The sequence below is a fragment of the Oryza sativa genome, chromosome 11, assembly GCF_034140825.1.
Source record: "Oryza sativa Japonica Group chromosome 11, ASM3414082v1".
NCBI lineage: Eukaryota > Viridiplantae > Streptophyta > Magnoliopsida > Poales > Poaceae > Oryza > Oryza sativa.
This window is the reverse complement of record NC_089045.1, coordinates 2871918-2891560: the sequence shown is the minus strand read 5'-3', so window position 1 is coordinate 2891560 and position 19643 is coordinate 2871918. Positions and strand designations below refer to the sequence as shown.

The following is a 19643-nucleotide window of genomic DNA, read 5'->3' as shown; positions in this document are numbered from 1 at the left end:
GTTCCACACCTAGAATGAATGAGCAGCTGATGAGAGAGAAAGATAGAGATAGAGAGAGAGAAGAGAAAAAATCTTGGTGCAGCTAGAGATCTAGAGAGAGGAAATAAAAAGGAAAGTGGGGGGAAAGGTGTGTGTGTGTGTGTGTGTGCTTGTGAGGATAATGGAAGAGTGGGAGGTGGGTGTCCCTCCTCCACTGCCCTTTTCATCTCTCATCTCTCATCTCTCTATATCTCTCACATCATCATCTCTCTCTCTACTTGTTTCTCTCTCTAAACTCTATTTCTTCTTTTTCTCTCTCTTAAAGACTTAACTAATTGGGTCTTCCTTCTCTATCATATATGCCTCATCATCTTTTCCCTTTCAGCTGGAGGGAGATCAGAGGAAAGATATATAGGCTGGCTGGCCGGCGTCTTCTGTAGAGAGCAAAAGGGAAAGGAACTTGCAGTTGCAGGTACTTAACACTGACATGCATGAGTGATCTCACTCACCCTCCCTTGCATGATACCTTGGTATATTTTTGTTGTCTTACATCACTCTCTTCCTCCTCCTCCTCCTTCTTCTTCTTCTTCTTCTTCTTCTTCTTCTTCTTTGCCTTCTTGTTCTTCTTCTTCTTCGGCTTCTTCTTCACCTTCGCCTTCGCCTTCTTCTTTCTTAATTCTAGGATCTTCTTCAATTCTGCTCTTCTGGTTCTTTGAGAGAGTGTGCATGTGTGAGAGAGAAATTGCTGATTAATTAGCTTCAGCAATTCTTGTGGTACATAGTATACATAGATAGAAAGAGAGAGAGAGAGAGAGAGAAAGCAAGCAAGCTGAATTGATGCTTGTGTGTGCTTGTGTTGACATCTGTATACACATGTGCACGGTTCTTTGTTAAATCACTTGATGAAGATGGGTACATCCCTTTTTCTTCTTTTTAATATATTTTTTTCTTGATACTGATGCCTAATTATTATTAGTATTACTTATCCTACATCACAACATCTCTCTCTCTCTTTCTCTCTTCTAGAGCTAGCTATACCATAGCTAGGGTAGTTGGTGATAAGAGTAGTTCTTCCTTGTAGCAACTTACTACCTTAATTACCTAGCCTTGCTCTTCTTTGATCTTCTTCCATCTCTCTCTTTTTTGCATGGATCTACTTTTATTTTTACCTCAAATTGTGAAATATGGTAATTATTTTCCTCTTTTTATATATGTTGTTAATTAATCAACCTGTTGGTTTCTTTTTGTTCTTGTGTTATTTGCAGGTAATTAAATTAAGAAGAGAGAAGCATATATATACATTTCCAGTAGAATTGTAGCTAGAGTGATCTATAGCTGCCGGCCGGCGAGGCGATCTCGATGGCGGCGTACTACCACGGCGGCGCCGGCACGGACATCCAGTCCGGCACCGACGGCCTGCAGACGCTGTACCTCATGAACCCGAGCTACGCCGGCTACGGCGACGCCGCCGCCGCCGCCGCCGCGCCCGGGGCGGCGGCCAACATGATGCTCCTGAACTCGGCGGTGACCTCCATGACGCCGGTGTCGTTCGGCCACCAGCCGTCGCCGTCGTCGTCGTCGGCGGCGCAGCACTTCGTCGGCATCCCTCTCCAGGCGCCGCCGGCTTCCGGGTACAACCTGTGGACCCCGGCGGCGGCCACCGGCGCGGGCGACATGTCGCCGCCGACGCCGCAGCACCAGCATCAGCAAGCTCACGGCGGTGGCGCGGCGGGTGTCAGTGCTGTCCTCAGCCTGTCGTCCCGCGAGGCGGCGCCGCCGGTGACGGTGGCGGCCGTGGTGGCCGCCGGCGACGAGGGGAAGTACCTGCAGGCGGTGGCGCAGGGCGCGGCGTCGCACGGGCAGATGGTGATGAGCTCCAAGTACCTCAAGGCGGCGCAGGAGCTGCTCGACGAGGTGGTGAGCGTCAGCAAGGGCGTGGACGACGTCAAGGCCGCCGCGGCGGCGAAGAGCCCGGCCTCGGTGAAGAAGAAGGAGGACTCGGAGGGCGTGTCCGGCGGCGGCACGGAGGATGGCGGCGGCGCCAAGAGCGGCGGCGCGCCGCCGCCGCCGGAGATGTCGACGGCGGAGCGGCAGGAGCTGCAGATGAAGAAAGGAAAGCTGATTAACATGCTTGATGAGGTCAGTAATTAATTAATTAATTAATTAATTAATTGAGCACTGTTAGTTTTTTTCTTTTTGTTTTTTGTGATTAGAAAAACGCAAGTATATTGCTTGTATTATAGATAAATCGATTACTATTGATTTTTCTTGTGTAGTTATAGGAACATATTTTTTGTGCAAATGCAACTTGTATTCTTTTGCTGTTTGGAGTTTGGGTTAATTGTTTTAATTTTCTGATAAAATAAATATTTCTTGTGAAAAGTTGATTTTTCTCTCTCTCTCAATCTGGCTTGAAGATATTGCTGATGCCTTTGTAATTTTCTTGCCCCTACTGTTATAGAAAGTGTTATTGAGAGGATGTGAGTCATTTGCTTTTCGGTTATCCTTGTTTTGTTGGTTCTTTTCTATGATTGATCAGCTAACACAGTTGTTGGAACAGTAGAGAGCTAGCCTTATTTTGCTGGACATTATTCCCAATCTGTTTTTCACTTTAATTAGTTTTCGTAAGTAAACATGTTTTACTACCTAGTACCAATTATCATCGGTCCTCAGGTTAACTATGTGATTAGTTAGTGCTTTTTTGTCTGATTGGTTCCTTAGCTAGATTCAAAAACTAGTTTTATTTTTAGGTGGGTGTTATTATCATCAAGTTAAAAGGGGCATATATACACATATAAATTAAAATATTCTATATATCTTATTATTAGACTGAAAAATACGGAATAAAGTGACAAGTAACAAGAATATGTGTACCGAAACTAACAAGTGACAAGTAGCAATCCTTTTTGCATTCCTATGATTGAATTTTCAGATAAGAATAGCATGTCCACATAAACTACAATTCTTTGGGTCGTTCTTTGTTCATGCCAGTACAAACAAGCTTTAATTAATTCCTAATAATAATGATGTTTGCGTGTGTGTCTTTTTGTTTACATTAGCTTTACATATTTGTACATAATATAATTCTCTGATTTTGGTACAAAGCAGCAGCTTTGATTAATCTAAGTTACAGTGGGGTGCAGTAAAAATGTACTCCCTCCATCCCCTAATACAAGGAATTTGATATTTTGCTTCCACTATTTGACCATTTGTCTTATTAAAAAAAAATTGGAGTTATTATTTTTTTACTTACTTATTATGCAAATTACTTTAAGCACAACTTTTCTTTTTTATATTTGCACAAATTTTTTTAATAAAACGAGTGGTCAAACAGTGCAAGAAAAATGTCAAAATCCTCTGTACTATGGGACGGAGGGAGTATAAAAACAGTTGCACCAAACTTCCTAAAAAAAACAGATGCAACCAAAGTAACAAGAATCAATCATATTGGTGCCTTAAACAATGAAAGATAGATTGTGTTCCTGACGATCCAAAATCGTTAATCTACCATTCAACCAACAAACTGCTGGACTAATAATTAATCATCAGCTAGCTGTTGTACAGTGAGTAGCTATCTACTCCAATTAATTAAGCACAATCAACTAATGAATCTCCATGGATGGGATGGGATGGGATGCAGGTGGAGCAGCGGTACAGGCAGTACCACCAGCAGATGCAGGTGGTGGTGGCGTCGTTCGAGGCGGTGGCGGGGGGCGGGTCGGCGAGGACGTACACGGCGCTGGCGCTGCGGACCATCTCGCGGCAGTTCCGGTGCCTGCGGGACGCGATCGCGGGGCAGGTGAGGGCGGCGAGCCGGGCGCTGGGGGAGGCCGTCGACGCCGACGGCGGATGCGGCCGCACGGTGGGGTCCAGGCTCCGGTACATCGACCACCAGCTCCGGCAGCAGCGCGCGCTGCAGCAGCTGGGCATGATGCAGAGCAGCGCGTGGCGCCCCCAGCGCGGCCTCCCCGAGCGCTCCGTCTCCATCCTCCGGGCTTGGCTCTTCGAACACTTCCTCCACCCGTATGTCCATATATTTATCCATCATTCTTCATCCATCTCTTCCGGCTCCCTCCGTTTCATATTATAAGTCGTTTTCATTGCATCTCATCCATCATTCTTCCATTTGCATTATACTCCCTAGCTCCATCCCTAAATGTTTGACGCCGTTGACTTTTTTAAACATGTTTGACCGTTCATCTTATTCAAAAAATTTAAGTAATTATTAATTATTTTCCTACTATTTCATTCATTGTTAAATATACTTTTATGTATACATATAGTTTTACATATTCCACAAAAGTTTTTGAATAAGACGAACGGTCAAACATGTTTAAAAAAGTCAACGGCGTCAAACATTTAGGGAATGAGGGAGTATATGTTGCATCTCATCTCTCTTCTAGTATTTCTATTTTTCTTCTTTTAAGATAATGGATTAAAACCCGAGCTCTTATCCGGTGGTGGAGCCAGAAAGATTTTTGAGCCCGGACAAACTTTAATACAATTAGTATTTGCTATAGAAATTTCATCATAATATTAAAATTTAATGGAGTTTTCTGATAAAAAAAAATTTAATGGAGTTTTTGCCCGCTCGCCTGGCCGAGCAGTGGCTCCGCCCCTGCTCTCATCAATCTCGACATATATATACTCCCTCTATTTCTTTTTGTTTGACGTTGGCATATATTATGGGATGGGGATAGGACATCCGTGCATGCGTGCATACAAAGCTACGCGATTGTTTGAGTTATGACGATTGATAAGCCATAGAAGAATGAATGAAGCAACGGAAAATAATTTAGGGGATAAAACTTTTATATATATGTGTTATTACCGATTTAAAATCAAGTGCTAGAAGATAGACTAGAAATAGAAACCCTAGATCAACCGTAGAATTAAGTTTTGGAATTTAAATTTTGGTTATATACTAGCTGATAAGTTAACGAGTAGATAATGAGAGACTAAATTATAATGAATTTTCGATCATATAATCTACTAAATAATTTAGAGTACCTTACGGTAAAAGTTGAGACAGTAATTGCTAAACGACCATAAGTATATTTGGAAACTGAGGTAACATATACTCTCTTTGTAGTAAAAAAAAAACAAAACAAAAAAAAAACAACCCCGAGAATGTATCTGAACAAGATGCATGTTCAGATACATCCACAAGATTGATTTTTTTTTTGGGTAGAGAGGGAGTATAGCACTATACTGTGCGAACCTTAGTTGCATCTGTGAAGAAGAAATAGGCAGAGCGTAGTACAATAGCTTGAGACAGTCATATATGCAAGTTGCAGTTGCAGCTAGCTGAACGTACGATCATGTCTGGCTGTACTTGTACTTGTAGTGTTTGTCACCATTGCTGGCTGGTCCTACACCCTAATTGCAGTACTCCATGGCCATGGATGATGCTACTGCATATATCATGGCCGGATCCATGCATGTCGCGTGCATGCATGATGCGTTTTTATTTGCAACTGCCTGAATCTGTACTACGTGTGATCGATGTGTGTCTGTCGGATCACTCACTCATCAGTGTCCGTGACGTCATGCAGATATCCCAAGGATTCGGACAAGATCATGCTCGCCAAGCAAACCGGCCTCACCAGGAGCCAGGTCAGAATTAAGATGGAGTTTAATTTTTTTACTGTGTTGATTGATTGGTTTTTGATTTTACTGCGTGTTCTTCTTGGTTGAATTGGGTGTTGAATTTTGTGAATTTTATTTTGGTTTGATTTCAGGTTTCGAACTGGTTCATCAATGCCAGGGTGAGGCTGTGGAAGCCGATGGTGGAGGAGATGTACCTGGAGGAGACCAAGGACCAGGACGGCGGCGGCGGCGCCGGCGCCGGCGACGAGGGGAGCAAGCCCGGTGGGAGCAAGGGCGGCGGCGCCGGCGTCAATGGCGGTGTGGTTGACAGTGCCGCGAAGATGGACAGCAAGGCGGCGCACATGGAGAGCGGCGGCGGCGTACATCCGTCGCTGCTCGAGCTCGCCGGTGACCACCAGGCGCAGGCGGGGTTCTACGACGACGACGACGAGGATGGCGGCGCCGCCGCCGCGCTGCAGCAGAAGCTGAAGAAGGCGAGGACGGAGGAGCAGCAGCAGGCGGCGTTCCACGTGTCCGACGTGGCCACGCTGCACGCGCATGCCGCGGCGGCGGCGGCGGCGAGGCACGACGAGGTGAGCCACCGGGAGCTCCTCATGAAGTTCATGGAGAGCGGCAGCGCCGGCGCCGGCGCCGGCGCCGCCGCGAGGGACCACCACCACGAACACCATGGCGGCGTCGGCTACTCGCTGTTCGCGCCGGCGCCGTACGGGCAGTTCGCCACGGAGCAGTTCGCGTTCGCCGGCCACGGCGGCGGTGGCGGCGGCGGCGGCGTGTCGCTCACGCTCGGCCTCCCGCACGGCGCCGAGCAGACGGCGTCGTTCCTCATGACCAGCAGCAACGGCAGCGACGGCGCCGGCCACGTCGCCGGCGGCGGCGGCTACGACATGAACATGCAGAGCACAAAGTCCTTCGCGGCTCAGCTCATGAGAGACTTCGTGGCCTAGAATCGAATATGATTATACATATTAAATTAGCGCAAAAATTCCAATCAATTAATCCATCAAATTAATTTAGGGCTTGTATAGAAATAAAATGGTAAAAAGGCCTAGACATGAATGCTTAAGCAGATTAAGCTTAATTGGGCTATAGGTTTTGGGAATGTAAAGATGGGAGCAATGTATATATTGGTATATATAGGGTAGCTTAATTAGTGAAAACCCAAACATCTTACAAGATTTATAGGGTATAGGAAGAGAGGGAGGGGGGTATACCATGATGTGCAGGGTTATATGGATTTGGATATTGGAAGTGTATGTGGCATTTTGGCCAATCACAGTAATTTCAGTATTGGTTTTGGGATATTGTAATCTAGATTCTTAGTATAATGTAGCACTAGCACTTTACTTCAATCCTCTTGCTCCATGAGAATGATGAAGTGGCATATATGTTTTTGTTAAGCTCAAAATCATTTGTGCTGCATGACATGGCAGAGGATTTTCAGATAATAACAGTGTGTAAGTGCTTCCTTTTGCTGATAATGCAGAATGTCAAGTCCGAGTAAAGGCAGGCAGTAATATTTTGGATAGTTTCAGAACCATCAGTGCCAAAGGAATATGATGAAAATAAATGTTTCAGACTTGTAAAGGCATTATCATGTAGCTTTCACAGGTCGTGGGCATTGTAGGCAATCACTGAATCACATGCTCACAGTTCTTGTTCTATGACCATCAGAACAAACTTATATAAAAGGGGCTTTACGATTCTCAATGTTAACAAACCAACACAAGAATTTGCATTCAGGATAACAGTAGAGAATCCACTAACATATGTCAAGACAGAATTAAGAACAAAAAAAGAAGACTAAGATTATACAGGCTAAACACTGCCTAATGAACATTCTCTCAATCAACAGACCCTCTTCTCTGATGCATCTCATGTTCAGCTCTAGACTTTGGGATCAGATGGCTCGCAGCAAAGATGGCACATTTTCACAGCAAGATGTCACATGAAAGCAGGTGGTGTGCACCAGCAAATTGGCAATGCTAGTCATGGCAGGAACGAAACCGAATTCCTGCTCTTAGCACTTGATGTCTTCCTGAAGATGATGATTGCTTCATCTACTTGTCAGTGGTCACTGGATTCGACCTGTCGCCGGGATAACAGGTTGGTGCACCAAGCCAAGAGGCATGTTGACATTGTTAGCATTTTCCGCTGCTCCACTGCTGTCGCAATTGGGTTCCAGTAAGCGCACAAGCGAGAGAAAGATCTCCATTCGGGTCACGTCCCTGTTTGCCTGCATGAAGATGATCATTCAGGTTTTGTTTGTTGGATGCAAAGCTGCAAGCAGCAAAGCTATAAGGCCAGAAGAGATGGCAGGTGATAGAAATCCATTCAGCTCGCAGTGCAAAAGAATATCAGATTACTTCAGATTTAGAAAACCAACAGAATATAATGCTAAAGATATTTGAATATATTACCTCAACAGTAAACCGTGCCCAAATTTTACTTTTACGGGCTTCCATTGCACCTCTTAGGATGGTCAATCCAAGTCCCTTGATGAAGTCAGCTATCTCCAAGAATATGCCTCTATCCTCACAAATCATCTGCAGGGATACCAATGTCAATGCATCTGAAGTTCTGAACCACAATTATATGCCAGTGCAAGTGTGCAACTGCACAAGAAACATACAATTGCAAAGAACAAGCAGATACAATTACCTCAACAAGCATTTGGCGAGGTCGGTCAAGATCCTCAACAATGATTGGACATGTCATAGACTGAGAGCCAACATCAAATGCCCAAGTTGCACCACCTTCAAAATAGTCTTTCCAAACAGGACCATTCTCATTGCCAAGAATCTGCTTGAATAATCAACAGTGTAAGTAGATTTTTCCAACTACAAGAATTATATAATTTTTGTGCCTTCATCTATGCTATAATCAACTGATAGAGCAAAAAAGATGTCCATACCTTGGATTCAGTAGAATCCTTGAGCTTGTCTGCATGCTTCGTCACACTTTGCAAGAAAAGCATGTGCTTAACTGTCTTCTCCAGCAAGGCATCGATGCTACACTGTTGAAAAAAATGCGATCACAATTAACAAGTCAACATTGCAAAAATTGCTCTTAAGTTCAAATATGCTATATAAAGTGCAAATTACCATGAAAGTTATTTAAAACCAGAAAGATTCATTAGAGGATACCTTAGCCCCATTAGGTACCATTTCTCGGAGCTCCTTTATACGATCCTGTATCAGCTGCCGATCCTTTGGCCTTGGTTTAGGACTCTCTCCTGGCCGAGACCTCTTTCGGTTCGCCTTGCTTGGTGTATCAAGACCTTTGCTGTTAGAAGCTGATGCACTTTCACATTTCATGCTCTGTCCACTCTCAATCCAAAGACGTATTTGAGATTTGTGCATTCCATTATTCTGGGATAGGCAACCATCCTCGGCGTTCTCAGCGAGACATGGTTGTTTAATAAACTGTGCAGACTCATTCTTGATTAGCACCGAGGGAACGCCAGAGGATCCACATTGCTTCATCTCTTTTGAACAAAGATAAGAAGTGGCAGGAATGTCTGTCAATGAAGTCTTGCAAGAAGCACTATCATCGGAACTCTGCTTACCAGCTGGATTAACATTTGAGATGACAGCATCTAATAGTTGGTCAGTATCCGTTAATGAGAAGATCCCAGAATAGAGCTCGTTGTCTCGTGAACTGAATAGAGGAGCGGAATCGGCATGAATAGAGGATTCAGGCACATCTCTATCTGAACTCTCTGGTTTTGCATCAGTCCAGGGGACCAAATCGGCACCAGCATTGTGGCACAAGTGATGAAACTGAGGACCAAGTATATCAAACAAGTCATTCTCTACACTCTGCTCCATAAACAGCGGAGAGGTTCTCTCAAGAGACAAGCCTGGTGGCTTGCATCCATCCATATTGTTCATTCTTTCTGTGCTCAAAGTAGCACTCAGATCATTTACTCCATTAATCTTTTGATCTTGGCAGATATGGTTTGACACACTTAATTGATTCTCTCGAGAAATACTTGTATTCAAACCATTAGAAATCTGAACATCAGATTCAGAAGATGGAGCTGAAGAAATTTGAAATGACCCTCTTTCAAGACTTCCCATTTTTGTTGAAAATTCAGAAGATTGGGGTACCTCACAAGACACTATAGGTTCTCTATGCAGCAACATTCCTGAAACAGAATGGCTTCTTCGGTCTAATACTTGACTTGTTGCACTGGTACATAAGTTAGCTCTGACAACTCTGGCACCTCCTGAGAGGAAATCAAAATTCCCGTGATCATTTATGACGTTGGATACCTCAGTTATTCCATGAGATATATTGATGTTTCGATCATGGATAAAGGGGTCAAGGCACACAGGCGGTTTCAACAGGACATTCTTCCGTAAATCTGCTGATGTTTCTGCACCGTCACCATATTCTAGCTGGCTAATGTTGTTCATCAACAGGGGCTGCTTTTGTACTGATCTCAAGCTCGATGAGATCAAATCTGAACTCATAGCAATACTCTGTGCATTACTTCCAAGTTGGCCATCACGATAAACTTGTTGTATGAACCTCACATCAGGCTTGGAATAGACAATGTGCTCTCTGACAGCTTGACCATTCAGTTGTGCAATCTTAAGCAAAGATCCATTCATGCATGCATTAAGTGAAGTGCTACCTGACACAGCCATGGTATCAGGATGGTTGTATTGTTCACAAGTCACGGGGAATTGACTGAAAAGTTTTGAGCGATTCTCTGTAGATTGAACATTTGAGGCACCATGTAAAGGGCGTGAACGACCCTGCTGGCTTGAACTATTCTTAACTGAAGAAGATACAGCCATACTTGATCGATTATTCAGCTGAGAGCATAATTTTTTTGCATGTGTCATGAAACTTTTGTTTTCCAGGACCTGCCAAAAAAGTAGTCTGCAATTAACTCAAATACATAGAGAATAGAACTGCTAACAAAGCCCCGGTGATAATCATAAAACTTGACCCCACCTTTTAAAGATCCTAATGTTTATCATACCACAGTAATTCCGTAAGTAGCATACATGATGTACATATGTTAGAAATATTAATCACACACTGATGCTGATTGAAATTCCACGCAAAACAGTACATTCTACTTACATCACTGAACAACATGGGTCTCACTTTGGTCACTTCTATGGTACCCCTCCACAAATTCTACTACCATGCTAACAGGTGTAACATGATAGAATCTGATCCATCAGATCAAAAGCAATGGCTGACCCACACCCACCTAATGGACTATAAACGATCTTACTTTGCTTTTCACTGGAAGAAATAACTGGAAGCTGCCATAACTTTGCACCAGCACATTCTGAATTTACAATAGCATGAAAAATAGGCTTTGAAATTATCTGGTGTAAATAAAAGATTGTATTTTGCAGTGCCATATAGCAAAATTTTAATTTTGCAAATGGCATGTACTCATTTGGCCATGCATAATTGTTCTTTAAGTTCCCACTATCATCCATAGAAGGACTGCAGGACTATCATTTTATCTGGATCCCTCAGTGATGATTTTTTTTTAACAGGGAACTGCCCACACTGACTCCAACAACTTGATGGACCACTGGTACCGCACAGTTTGTGCAATAACAGAACAATCACTGAACATGGAAAGCATATGAACTACTGTTTACTCTATAATTCATATGGCAGCAAGATTTCTATACACATGTTACATGCAGCATGTATTTTGAACTTGTATTCCATACCACGCCAGTAGATCCCAACTGTAGCACGCCACGTGGTAGAACAGGAATAATCGCTATAGTCTGCAGTGGGAAAATTAATGAGTTCCAGAAGCACCCAATCAGCAAATAATATGTCATTCACAAGGTTCATTTCCACTCACCTGAATGCCAACTCTGAACTGATAACTCATCTCAGCAGCAACCTACAACAGTAAAACTATTGCATAAGATCTCCAAAGCAGTATAATTAAAATACACAATCCAGGTGCAATGCAGATAAGTGAACCATGGAAGATCATTGTGCAAGTATATATCATTAAGGTCTACTCAAAGACAAAGCATCAGAGTAATGCTATCATATAAACCTGAACTCCATATAACAGGTCCAAGTTTGCTCATTTTCTACTAGTAGCATATCCCAACAACGAACATTTCTTCGATGAATGATAGACTAGCCCCAACAAATCAAAGAAGCTCACTAAATGCCAAAAGTCAAGAGGAAGGCTCCCACACTTTACATAAATTCCCTGCCTTCATGCTTTAAATGATGCCCCCCCCCCTCCCTCCTCCAAGCAAAATTGAACCAGACAAAACTGAAATTTGTTTGCATTTACACCGTTACAGAGGGAAAGCGAGGTGCTACCTCGGAGGGAATCCCGTGATCATTGGCAGTACCATGGATGATCCATTGATGGTTGCCCGTAAAAGCAGCACGGCCTACGGTCCTGCCAACCACAATCCATGAACGTGAGGAGCAACTAACCAAGAACAATGCCTCTTAACTACAAACAAAACAATCATGGAGCAACCAAGAAAACAGAATCTGACCAAATGAGAAGAAAAAAAAAGAGGCTTACCCTTCTCCTACGACATGAACCTGCGAGGCCATAACCTTGTTGACGAGGGAGCACATGGTCATGGTGTCAGCAGCAGCAGCACAGCCGACGTCGGTAGGCAGAGCTTCAGAAGGATCAGATCCGGCAGGGCATGATGCGTGGCCACAGTAGCCGTCCTCCCACACCAAATGACTGCACATGCCCCAGGAAGAAATGCACCACAAAAACAAAAAAATCATCACTAAAGAAGAACACCAAAATACTGAAGAAGAAGAAGAAGTATCATACTACATCAAGAAGCCAAATTCAGAATAATAATCCAAGATGAATCAACAAATTCGAACCTTTTCCTAACTACTCAAGCATACCACTCTGTTTTGCTTTTGCAACATTCTTTAGCTAGTATTAAAGACAAGAATTGTAGAATCCTAAATAATTTCTCATGGTAAAAAGGATTCATAAAATTTTCTCCATGAAGTTTCTGTCACAACTGAACAAAACCAGGGGATGAAAAAGAAACAGAACTTTCAGAAAATAAACAGCAAAAAAAGAAGGAAACATTTCAGGGACAACGGAAACGAGATGAGAGGACGAAGTAAAAAGAAAAAAGTTATTGAGAATTTTTTTCGAGAAGGATGGATGTGGAGGAGGAGGATGCTTACACGGGGTCGGCGGCGCCGATGGCCTTCCAGAAGACGGCGTACGACCACCCGACCTCCTCGCACAGCCGCCGCAGCGCATCCCCGACGGCCATCCCCGCCCCGCCTCGCCGCCGCTACAAACCCTGGCTCCGGCGACCCCGCCCGCCGCGCACGCAGACGAAGCACACCACCACCAGGCGAGGCGAGCACCGCAGACGAAGCGCTCTAGGCGGTTTCGCCTCCCCCCCGCCACGCGCTCTAGGCGCCGCGGCAGCTGGCGCGGCCGGCCTGCTTCGCGCGGAGACCACCGCCCCTCCTCGCCGGCGCGCCACCTCCCCCCCTCGCCGCCGCCGCCGCACGGGCAGCCATCACGCCTCCACGACGACGGGTGCGCGGGAGGTCGGCCGGCCCTGCACTACTGCAGCCGTCGTCACTGAACAAGCAAGCCGCCACTGAACGACGACGACGACAACTAGCTCTCGCCGGTAGACGCAGAAGCGTGCGGCGGCGGCGCGGCGAGCTTAGGTGAGCTGAGATCGCCGGGCTTTGTCGCTAGCTTGGTGGTGTTGGGGTTGTGAAGAGTGTGATATTGCTGGTGTTGTTTGTTGGAAGGAAGTTTGCTTTTCTTGGTTTACATGTCTTTATTAATTTGGCTTCTCTTTTCTTTATTTCACTCTCTGCCTTTGCAGCTCCCGAGACAGCCATCATTCCCTCCACCAGGGGCAAAACGGGGAATCCTATGATAAACTGGAGAAACATTCACAGGAGGATCCAGTATTCGAGTATATACCCTCTCTCAAACTGAGTCCTCTTCTGACCTTACGGTCTGTGGTCATGTTTAAGTGAATCATTACGGTCCAAAGCACGTCTGACAGGGTTAACTGCCTTACATGGCAGTCCAACGTGGCAACATATTTGTATTTATCCAACCCCTTCTTCCCCAAAACTTCTTCTCTACCCGTGGTGGCTATTGCCAGGGTGCCGTCGCGATCACAGCCGTGCCGTTTCGACACGGCCGTCACGTGCCTCGCCGTCGAGTACAACGTCACACAGCTCTCGAGGGGGGCGACGGAGGAGCAGAGGAAGGTGACATCGGAGGCACAGGAATTGTCAGAGCACAATGTGTTCTACCAGGCGTTCCTCGTGGACGACAACGTCGTGCCTTGGCTGCTATGCCTCCTCTCCTCCACCTCCGCCACCATGCAGGATATTGACGTGGCGTCGCTGCTCAACCTCTCGAAGCGCCCCGTCGGGCAGATGACCATCGTGGAGGTCGGAAGCGTTGGCCTCATTGTTGACGTGATCAACGTCGTTGCCAAGGCCGAGGCGCAGCATAACATAGTGGCCATCCTCTTCTACCTCTCATCGAACAACCCGGACGCATCCCGAAGGTAATCCTGACGCTGGTCCAGCTCATCCTAGACGGCGCATACCGTGACCGGAAGAACGCCATGGTTAGCCTGTATGGGCTGCTCCAAAGCACGACCAACCAGGGCAGGGCCATCGCCGCGGGCACCGTGTCAGCCCTCGCCGCCTTGCTCTCCACCGACCGCGACGACCTCGCCAGGGACAGCATTGCGCTGTTGTCGAGGATAGCCAAGAAGCCATCGAGCATCATGGCCGTCCTCTCGCAGTCGGGCCTCGTCGCCCACTTCGCTGCGTCGTTGTAGTTGTCGTCGTCGTCCCAGTCGACGCTATGATCGAACAGCACGACGCGACAGTACACAGAAACACCATTAAGATGTTTGTGATGAGAACGTCATTGTTGTTCTTGTCGCCGTTGTCTAGCCGTGAGCACAATTCTCTCTCCAAGAATGCGATCTCCTCGGAGCAATCCGACCAGCCACCGACCCTTACCCGACGCCACGCGAAGTAGAGACTGGATCAGACGAGGAGGAAGAAAAATGCATGGGCCAAAATGCAAATATGTTGTCACACTGGACCGCCATGTAAGACAGTCAACCCGTTCAGAGGTGTTTTGGACCGCAATGATTCACTTAAACAAGATCACGGACCCTAATATCAATTTTCCAAGATCATGAATGTCGGAGAAGGAACTCCTCCACTAGGGAACCGTGAGGCCCCCCTTTGTGAGTTCGGCCGGGGGCAGCGGGTGAGATTCGAGGATTTGGTGAGCGGAGCTGTGTGATCTTGAGGGGGTTAGGCCCCTCCAAGACGATGAGACAAAAGATGTTTATACAGGTTTGGGCCGCTGAGAAGCGTAATACCCTACTCCTGTGCATGATTGATTGAATGTAGAACACAAGTGCTTGGGGTTGCGAGACCCAAGCGCCAGTTCGCTCGGAAGTCCCCCCCTCTCCACCACTAGGCCTGGACCTCCTTTTATACCTCAAGGGGTTACCACATGGGCCCAACAACCTAACCTAGCTCCGGTGGAGAAGTATTATAATCTTTGCATTAAATGCATGTCTTGTCTCTTGACTTGGGAAGCCAAGCACACGTCGTCTTGATGATGGGGCCTATCAAATCTTGCCGCCTGACACGGGGGTGCCCCTGTCAGTCACCATTTAATGGGTGAAGACTTTTGGGCTCCTATTACACCGGGAAACGGGAGCCTTGCTTTGACCAGAGCAGGAGGACCGACTCCGGCTGGGATAAGAGGATGAGAACCTCTCACCATCACTATTTGATGGGACATGTCAGGCTGCACGCCGCCTGACACACGAGCAGTGCACAGGCGCACTAGTCAGTCCCATCGGTTATTCGACCGGTCACAGACCGGTTGAGTGCATCGCACGCCGCATTAAATGCGGCGTGGCGCGACCGCTCGGGACGCCATAAATGCGGGTAGGTGGGCACCTGGAGGCGGACACCTAACCCACCGTACGTGGTGACCTAGAGAGGGGGTCGGGGGAGCCCGACCCCTAGTCACGGGAGGAGGCGGCCGCCGCCCGACCTCGGGCCCGATCTCCCCTCGGGGGGGGGGAGCCACGTGGCGCCTGGGGGTGGCCTTCTCCCTCTAGTCTCGGCCAGGGAATGGCCGCCGCCCTACCTCGGGCCCGACCCTCCTCGGGGGAGGGCCACGTTGCATTGGAGGGCAGCCTCCTCCATCCAGTCTCTGGGAAGGAGTGGCCGCCGTCCTACCTTGGGCCTGACTCCCCTCGGGGGAGGGCTACGTGGCATCGGGGGGCAGCCTCCTCCGACTAGTCTTTCGGGAAGGAGTGGCCGCCACCCCACCTCAGGCCTGACTCCCCTCGGGAGAGGGCCACGTGGCATCGGGGAGCGGGCTCCTCCCTCTAAACCTAATACCCCCGGGCCCATATCACCGATAATGAACCTAAGTGATACCACGCTCTAATTTTAAGGACCGGCCCTATACTTTACTCTTAAAAGAAATAGGGTAATTTTAGTTAGCCAAAAATATATTAAGATAGATTAAGCTGAAGCTTAAAAACTACTATCTCTGCTTTAAAATATAATTTAATATCGGATTTGATTTAACCTAATAATATGAAGAAAGATTCCCTTTTATAACCTTCTTATTGATCAAATTTTAAATTTTAAATTGATTGAATTCCCCTTCTGCATACTTGATTGGCTAGAAAATATTAATTGCACTCCCGTGTATTAAATCAGTATTAAAAAATAATTATATTGTGTATAAAATTTGAAAAGGGTAATATAGGTTGCTTGGTGCTATCTTACATGTTGCCACCATTTTTCCAAACTTATCTAAGCTTATGTACTCAAAATCTTTGACATGCCTTAACGAACCTAAGAGAATTTTGTCATATTATTTTAAAAAATCATTGACACGTGGAGCCTAGTTAGTTGGAACAAAATATTCAAAATATTACCACAACCACGGTTGCAACCAAGTTGTATAAGTTCATCAAAATTAACTATCGTCCTTATACATGATAAATTGTGGCAAGTTATGATCGGTAACCAAACAAACCCATACTTTCACTAAATCCTTTATTTGGATGCACGCCTCATTATTAGGCTTAGTTTTTATATATTGAAGTTCTTGACTCAACTCTCTCGGCGTGTGCACACTTTTCAAACTACTAAGCGGCGTGTTTTTTTTAAAGAAAATCTAATGAAAGCTGCTTTAAAAATTATATTAATCTATTTTTCAAAAACATAACTAATACTACCTCCATATTTTAATGTATAACGCCGTTGACTTTTTTCCAATGTTTGACCATTCGTCTTATTTAAAAAATCTATGTAATTATCATTTATTTTATTGTGACTTGATCCGTCATCCAATGTTCTTTAAGCATGACATAAATATTTTCATATTTGTAAAAAAAATTAAATAAAACGAATAGTCAAACGTTGGTCGAAAAGTCAACAGCGTCATACATTAAAATATGGATGGAGTACTTAATTAATCATTCATTAATGAGTCGTTCTGTTTAACGTATGTGAGGGATGAGAAGTTCCCAACACCAAGCAAAGAACTCAGCCTTAATGAAGCCATTTAATTGATTATGTAGCCCTTTTGAACATATTTTATATTTTTAATGGAAATTAAGAAAATAGACTATTATACCCTTCATTTTCAACTTCATCTCTCTCATTTCTTGTATCTTATGTCACCATGGCCTCTTTAAGCGACTAACATTAGTACGGTGGAGTCATGCGGCTACATAATTCTACTAATTTAAATACTGATGCTGATAAATATACTTGTCTGCATCCTTGGTTAGTGCAGAAGTCTAACGTTATATTTTCATTGTCAAAAACAAAATGGAAATTCATGCTCAATCATCAAGTTTTTTAATATATATTTGTACTTTTCAAATACTCGAATAAACATTTCAGACGCCACATGCTTGAATTTTGGTAAACGAAGGATTCTGGTCTCATGCTCTTGTTTCTCACTCGTCTTGCAACGAACAAGAACATCTACTACTAGAAAAATAATTTGCTCAACATGAATTAGATCTTTTGATAAATTTTCTTTCAACATCTTGTTATGCTTCTATTGTCATTTTGGCCTTGCTACAACTTTTTTGCAAAACTTTATACAGCCAAAAAAAAAGTTCTTTCAAACAAGACAACCCGGATAACATAGAAAAACATTCAGCAATCGGAATGTCCCCAAAAACTCAGAACAATTTAGTAACTTTATTATTATATTCAAACATACCCTTAACATTTTGGAGCATTTACAATGATGCCAATATGGACCTTCAAAAGGAGGCCATGGAGTACATATTATGCGGTCGTGTAAGCTTTTGAGGGGGTGGTGGGGTAGTTTTCAATTTAACAAACATATAATATTGATTTTCATAAAGAAGATGGAAAGAAAAAAAAAAGCAAAGGCTAAGCCATTCAGATGGCAGAGGCTGCTGTCTTTGCTTAATTGAAACCTTTTCCAATAAAGTTGTCTTAGCTGAAATGGATGTTTGGAATTGTTTAAAATTAAAATATTCGTTGTTAACTCCTCTCACTTTTCCTTTATCTGACAGTCAGATTAGTTGGCTCATGTGGGTAAGATAAGCCTGATTAACAAACAATAACTGACAAATGGGCTTTTAAGTCCTTAGTGACCTACTTGTCAGTTAATGCTGATGAAAGTTTTCGGTGTGTAAACATGTGTGTCCAGCTTTTTGCTAAGATGAGATCTTTGTCGTTTGATCTTGTTGTCCCTTCAAAAAAGGATTTGGTCTTGGCTGTTGAAAGATGTTGTTTTCCTTGTAACCACTGGGCAGTTCCCAGATCAAATTTATATTAGTACAATATTTGCCAAAGTAGCTCATGGGAAAATGTGAGGACATTTTGTTCAAGATGCACCCATAAACTAAAAGAAGCATCCCTTTCAAGTGTGATGTTAAGAGATTTGGATATAAAGTGCTGTGTTCTTGACCAGTCCAACAAATGTGAAAGATGTTCGAAACATTGAATCAAAGATTGTTTTGCTTCTCCTTTCAGCCAGAAACCTAAAAAGCTTATATAGGATGGGAAGAGAGAAGAAAAAAACATCATTTTTGTGAATTATCCAAAACTATTTAAAAATTAAGTTCTCACTCAGGGGCGGAATCAGGCATGGGGCAGCTAGGGCTTGGGCCCCATGCCTAGCTCCATAATCCCTATTATAATCTTCAAAAATGCTATGTAATTTGTGAAAATATTTGAGATCCTATTAGCTCAGCCCTAGGCGTGAAAATTTTCTGGCTCCGTCAGTGTTCTCACTGTTAGCTTGGAAGTCACCAAACAAAACATGTACTCCATCATTGAACACGTGTCATTTTCTTTTGTTTGGTAATAATTTAATAGATGACCTAATCCAATCCAATATAGGTGAAGGCTTAATAATCTAGAAAAGCTGCGCACTAATCCAACCTCCTCTGTCTCTTTTGTCATCTGAAATGTTTTCTACTAGTACAAGTTTAACCACAACTCATGTGAGTAAAGTTAACCTCATTCCTATTGGAAAAAAATACATATACAAAAAAAAATCAAATTCTGGCTTCACATTATCTGGTGAAATGGTTATTTATGGCTGGTCCATAGAACATGATGAGAGAGTGAGACAAGCAGTACAGGGAACAGCATATGCAGCAGAATGAGATGAGCTGTTGGGTGCCCTGGGCAAGAGGGAATGCAAGAGGAGGGAGGAAAGGGAGATGTTGAATTGGCTATACACCAACCCACTCACTACAAGACATGATCTGTATGAGAATCTTGACCTTGGCCTCTTGCAAATCATACAAACCCTAGAGAGAGAAAGAGAGAGAGAAGCTAGCAATTGTTTTATTCTTATTTTTTTGTGAAAAAAATGTGAAGGCTGCTTAGCTTTGCCCCCACAAAAATCTGATGGTGATATTGGCCTCAGCAAAGGGGCACAGATGGATCAGCGGTGACACCAGTGAAGTTGGGTCCCCCTTATTCATCTCTCTCTCTCTCTTTTC

The 19643-nt window shown here is 44.5% G+C and overlaps 2 protein-coding genes across 5 annotated transcripts; one reads left to right on the top strand and one right to left on the bottom strand.

Moving 5' to 3' along the window:
* Positions 1-6938, top strand: LOC4349837 (BEL1-like homeodomain protein 1). Of its 3 annotated transcripts, XM_015761438.3 has the most exons (6): positions 1-175; positions 365-451; positions 1245-2118; positions 3620-4002; positions 5535-5595; positions 5721-6938. In XM_015761438.3, exons 3-6 carry the CDS (start codon positions 1339-1341, stop codon positions 6531-6533), a joined length of 2037 nt encoding a protein of 678 aa, XP_015616924.1. In that variant the 5' UTR covers positions 1-175; positions 365-451; positions 1245-1338; the 3' UTR covers positions 6534-6938. The 3 variants fall into 3 exon arrangements, with proteins under 3 accessions (XP_015616924.1, XP_015616925.1, XP_015616922.1); XM_015761439.3 differs by lacking the exon at positions 1-175 and having other exon boundaries at positions 375-509; XM_015761436.3 differs by lacking the exon at positions 1-175 and having other exon boundaries at positions 405-891.
* A 360-nt stretch (positions 6939-7298) lies between these two features.
* Positions 7299-13350, bottom strand: LOC4349836 (transcription factor LHW). 2 transcript variants are annotated; one of them, XR_003239502.2, is made up of 10 exons: positions 12778-13350; positions 12137-12307; positions 11923-12004; positions 11441-11482; positions 11301-11360; positions 8733-10463; positions 8501-8597; positions 8248-8388; positions 8007-8132; positions 7299-7822 (listed from the first exon to the last, which is right to left on the bottom strand). XR_003239502.2 is itself a non-coding variant. In XM_015761435.3 (10 exons), the coding sequence occupies exons 1-10, from the start codon at positions 12867-12869 to the stop codon at positions 7661-7663; spliced, it is 2709 nt and encodes a 902-aa protein (XP_015616921.1). In that variant the 5' UTR covers positions 12870-13350; the 3' UTR covers positions 7299-7660. The 2 variants fall into 2 exon arrangements, 1 of the variants encoding a protein (XP_015616921.1); XM_015761435.3 differs by having other exon boundaries at positions 8501-8602.
* Positions 13351-19643: the final 6293 nt, after the last annotated feature.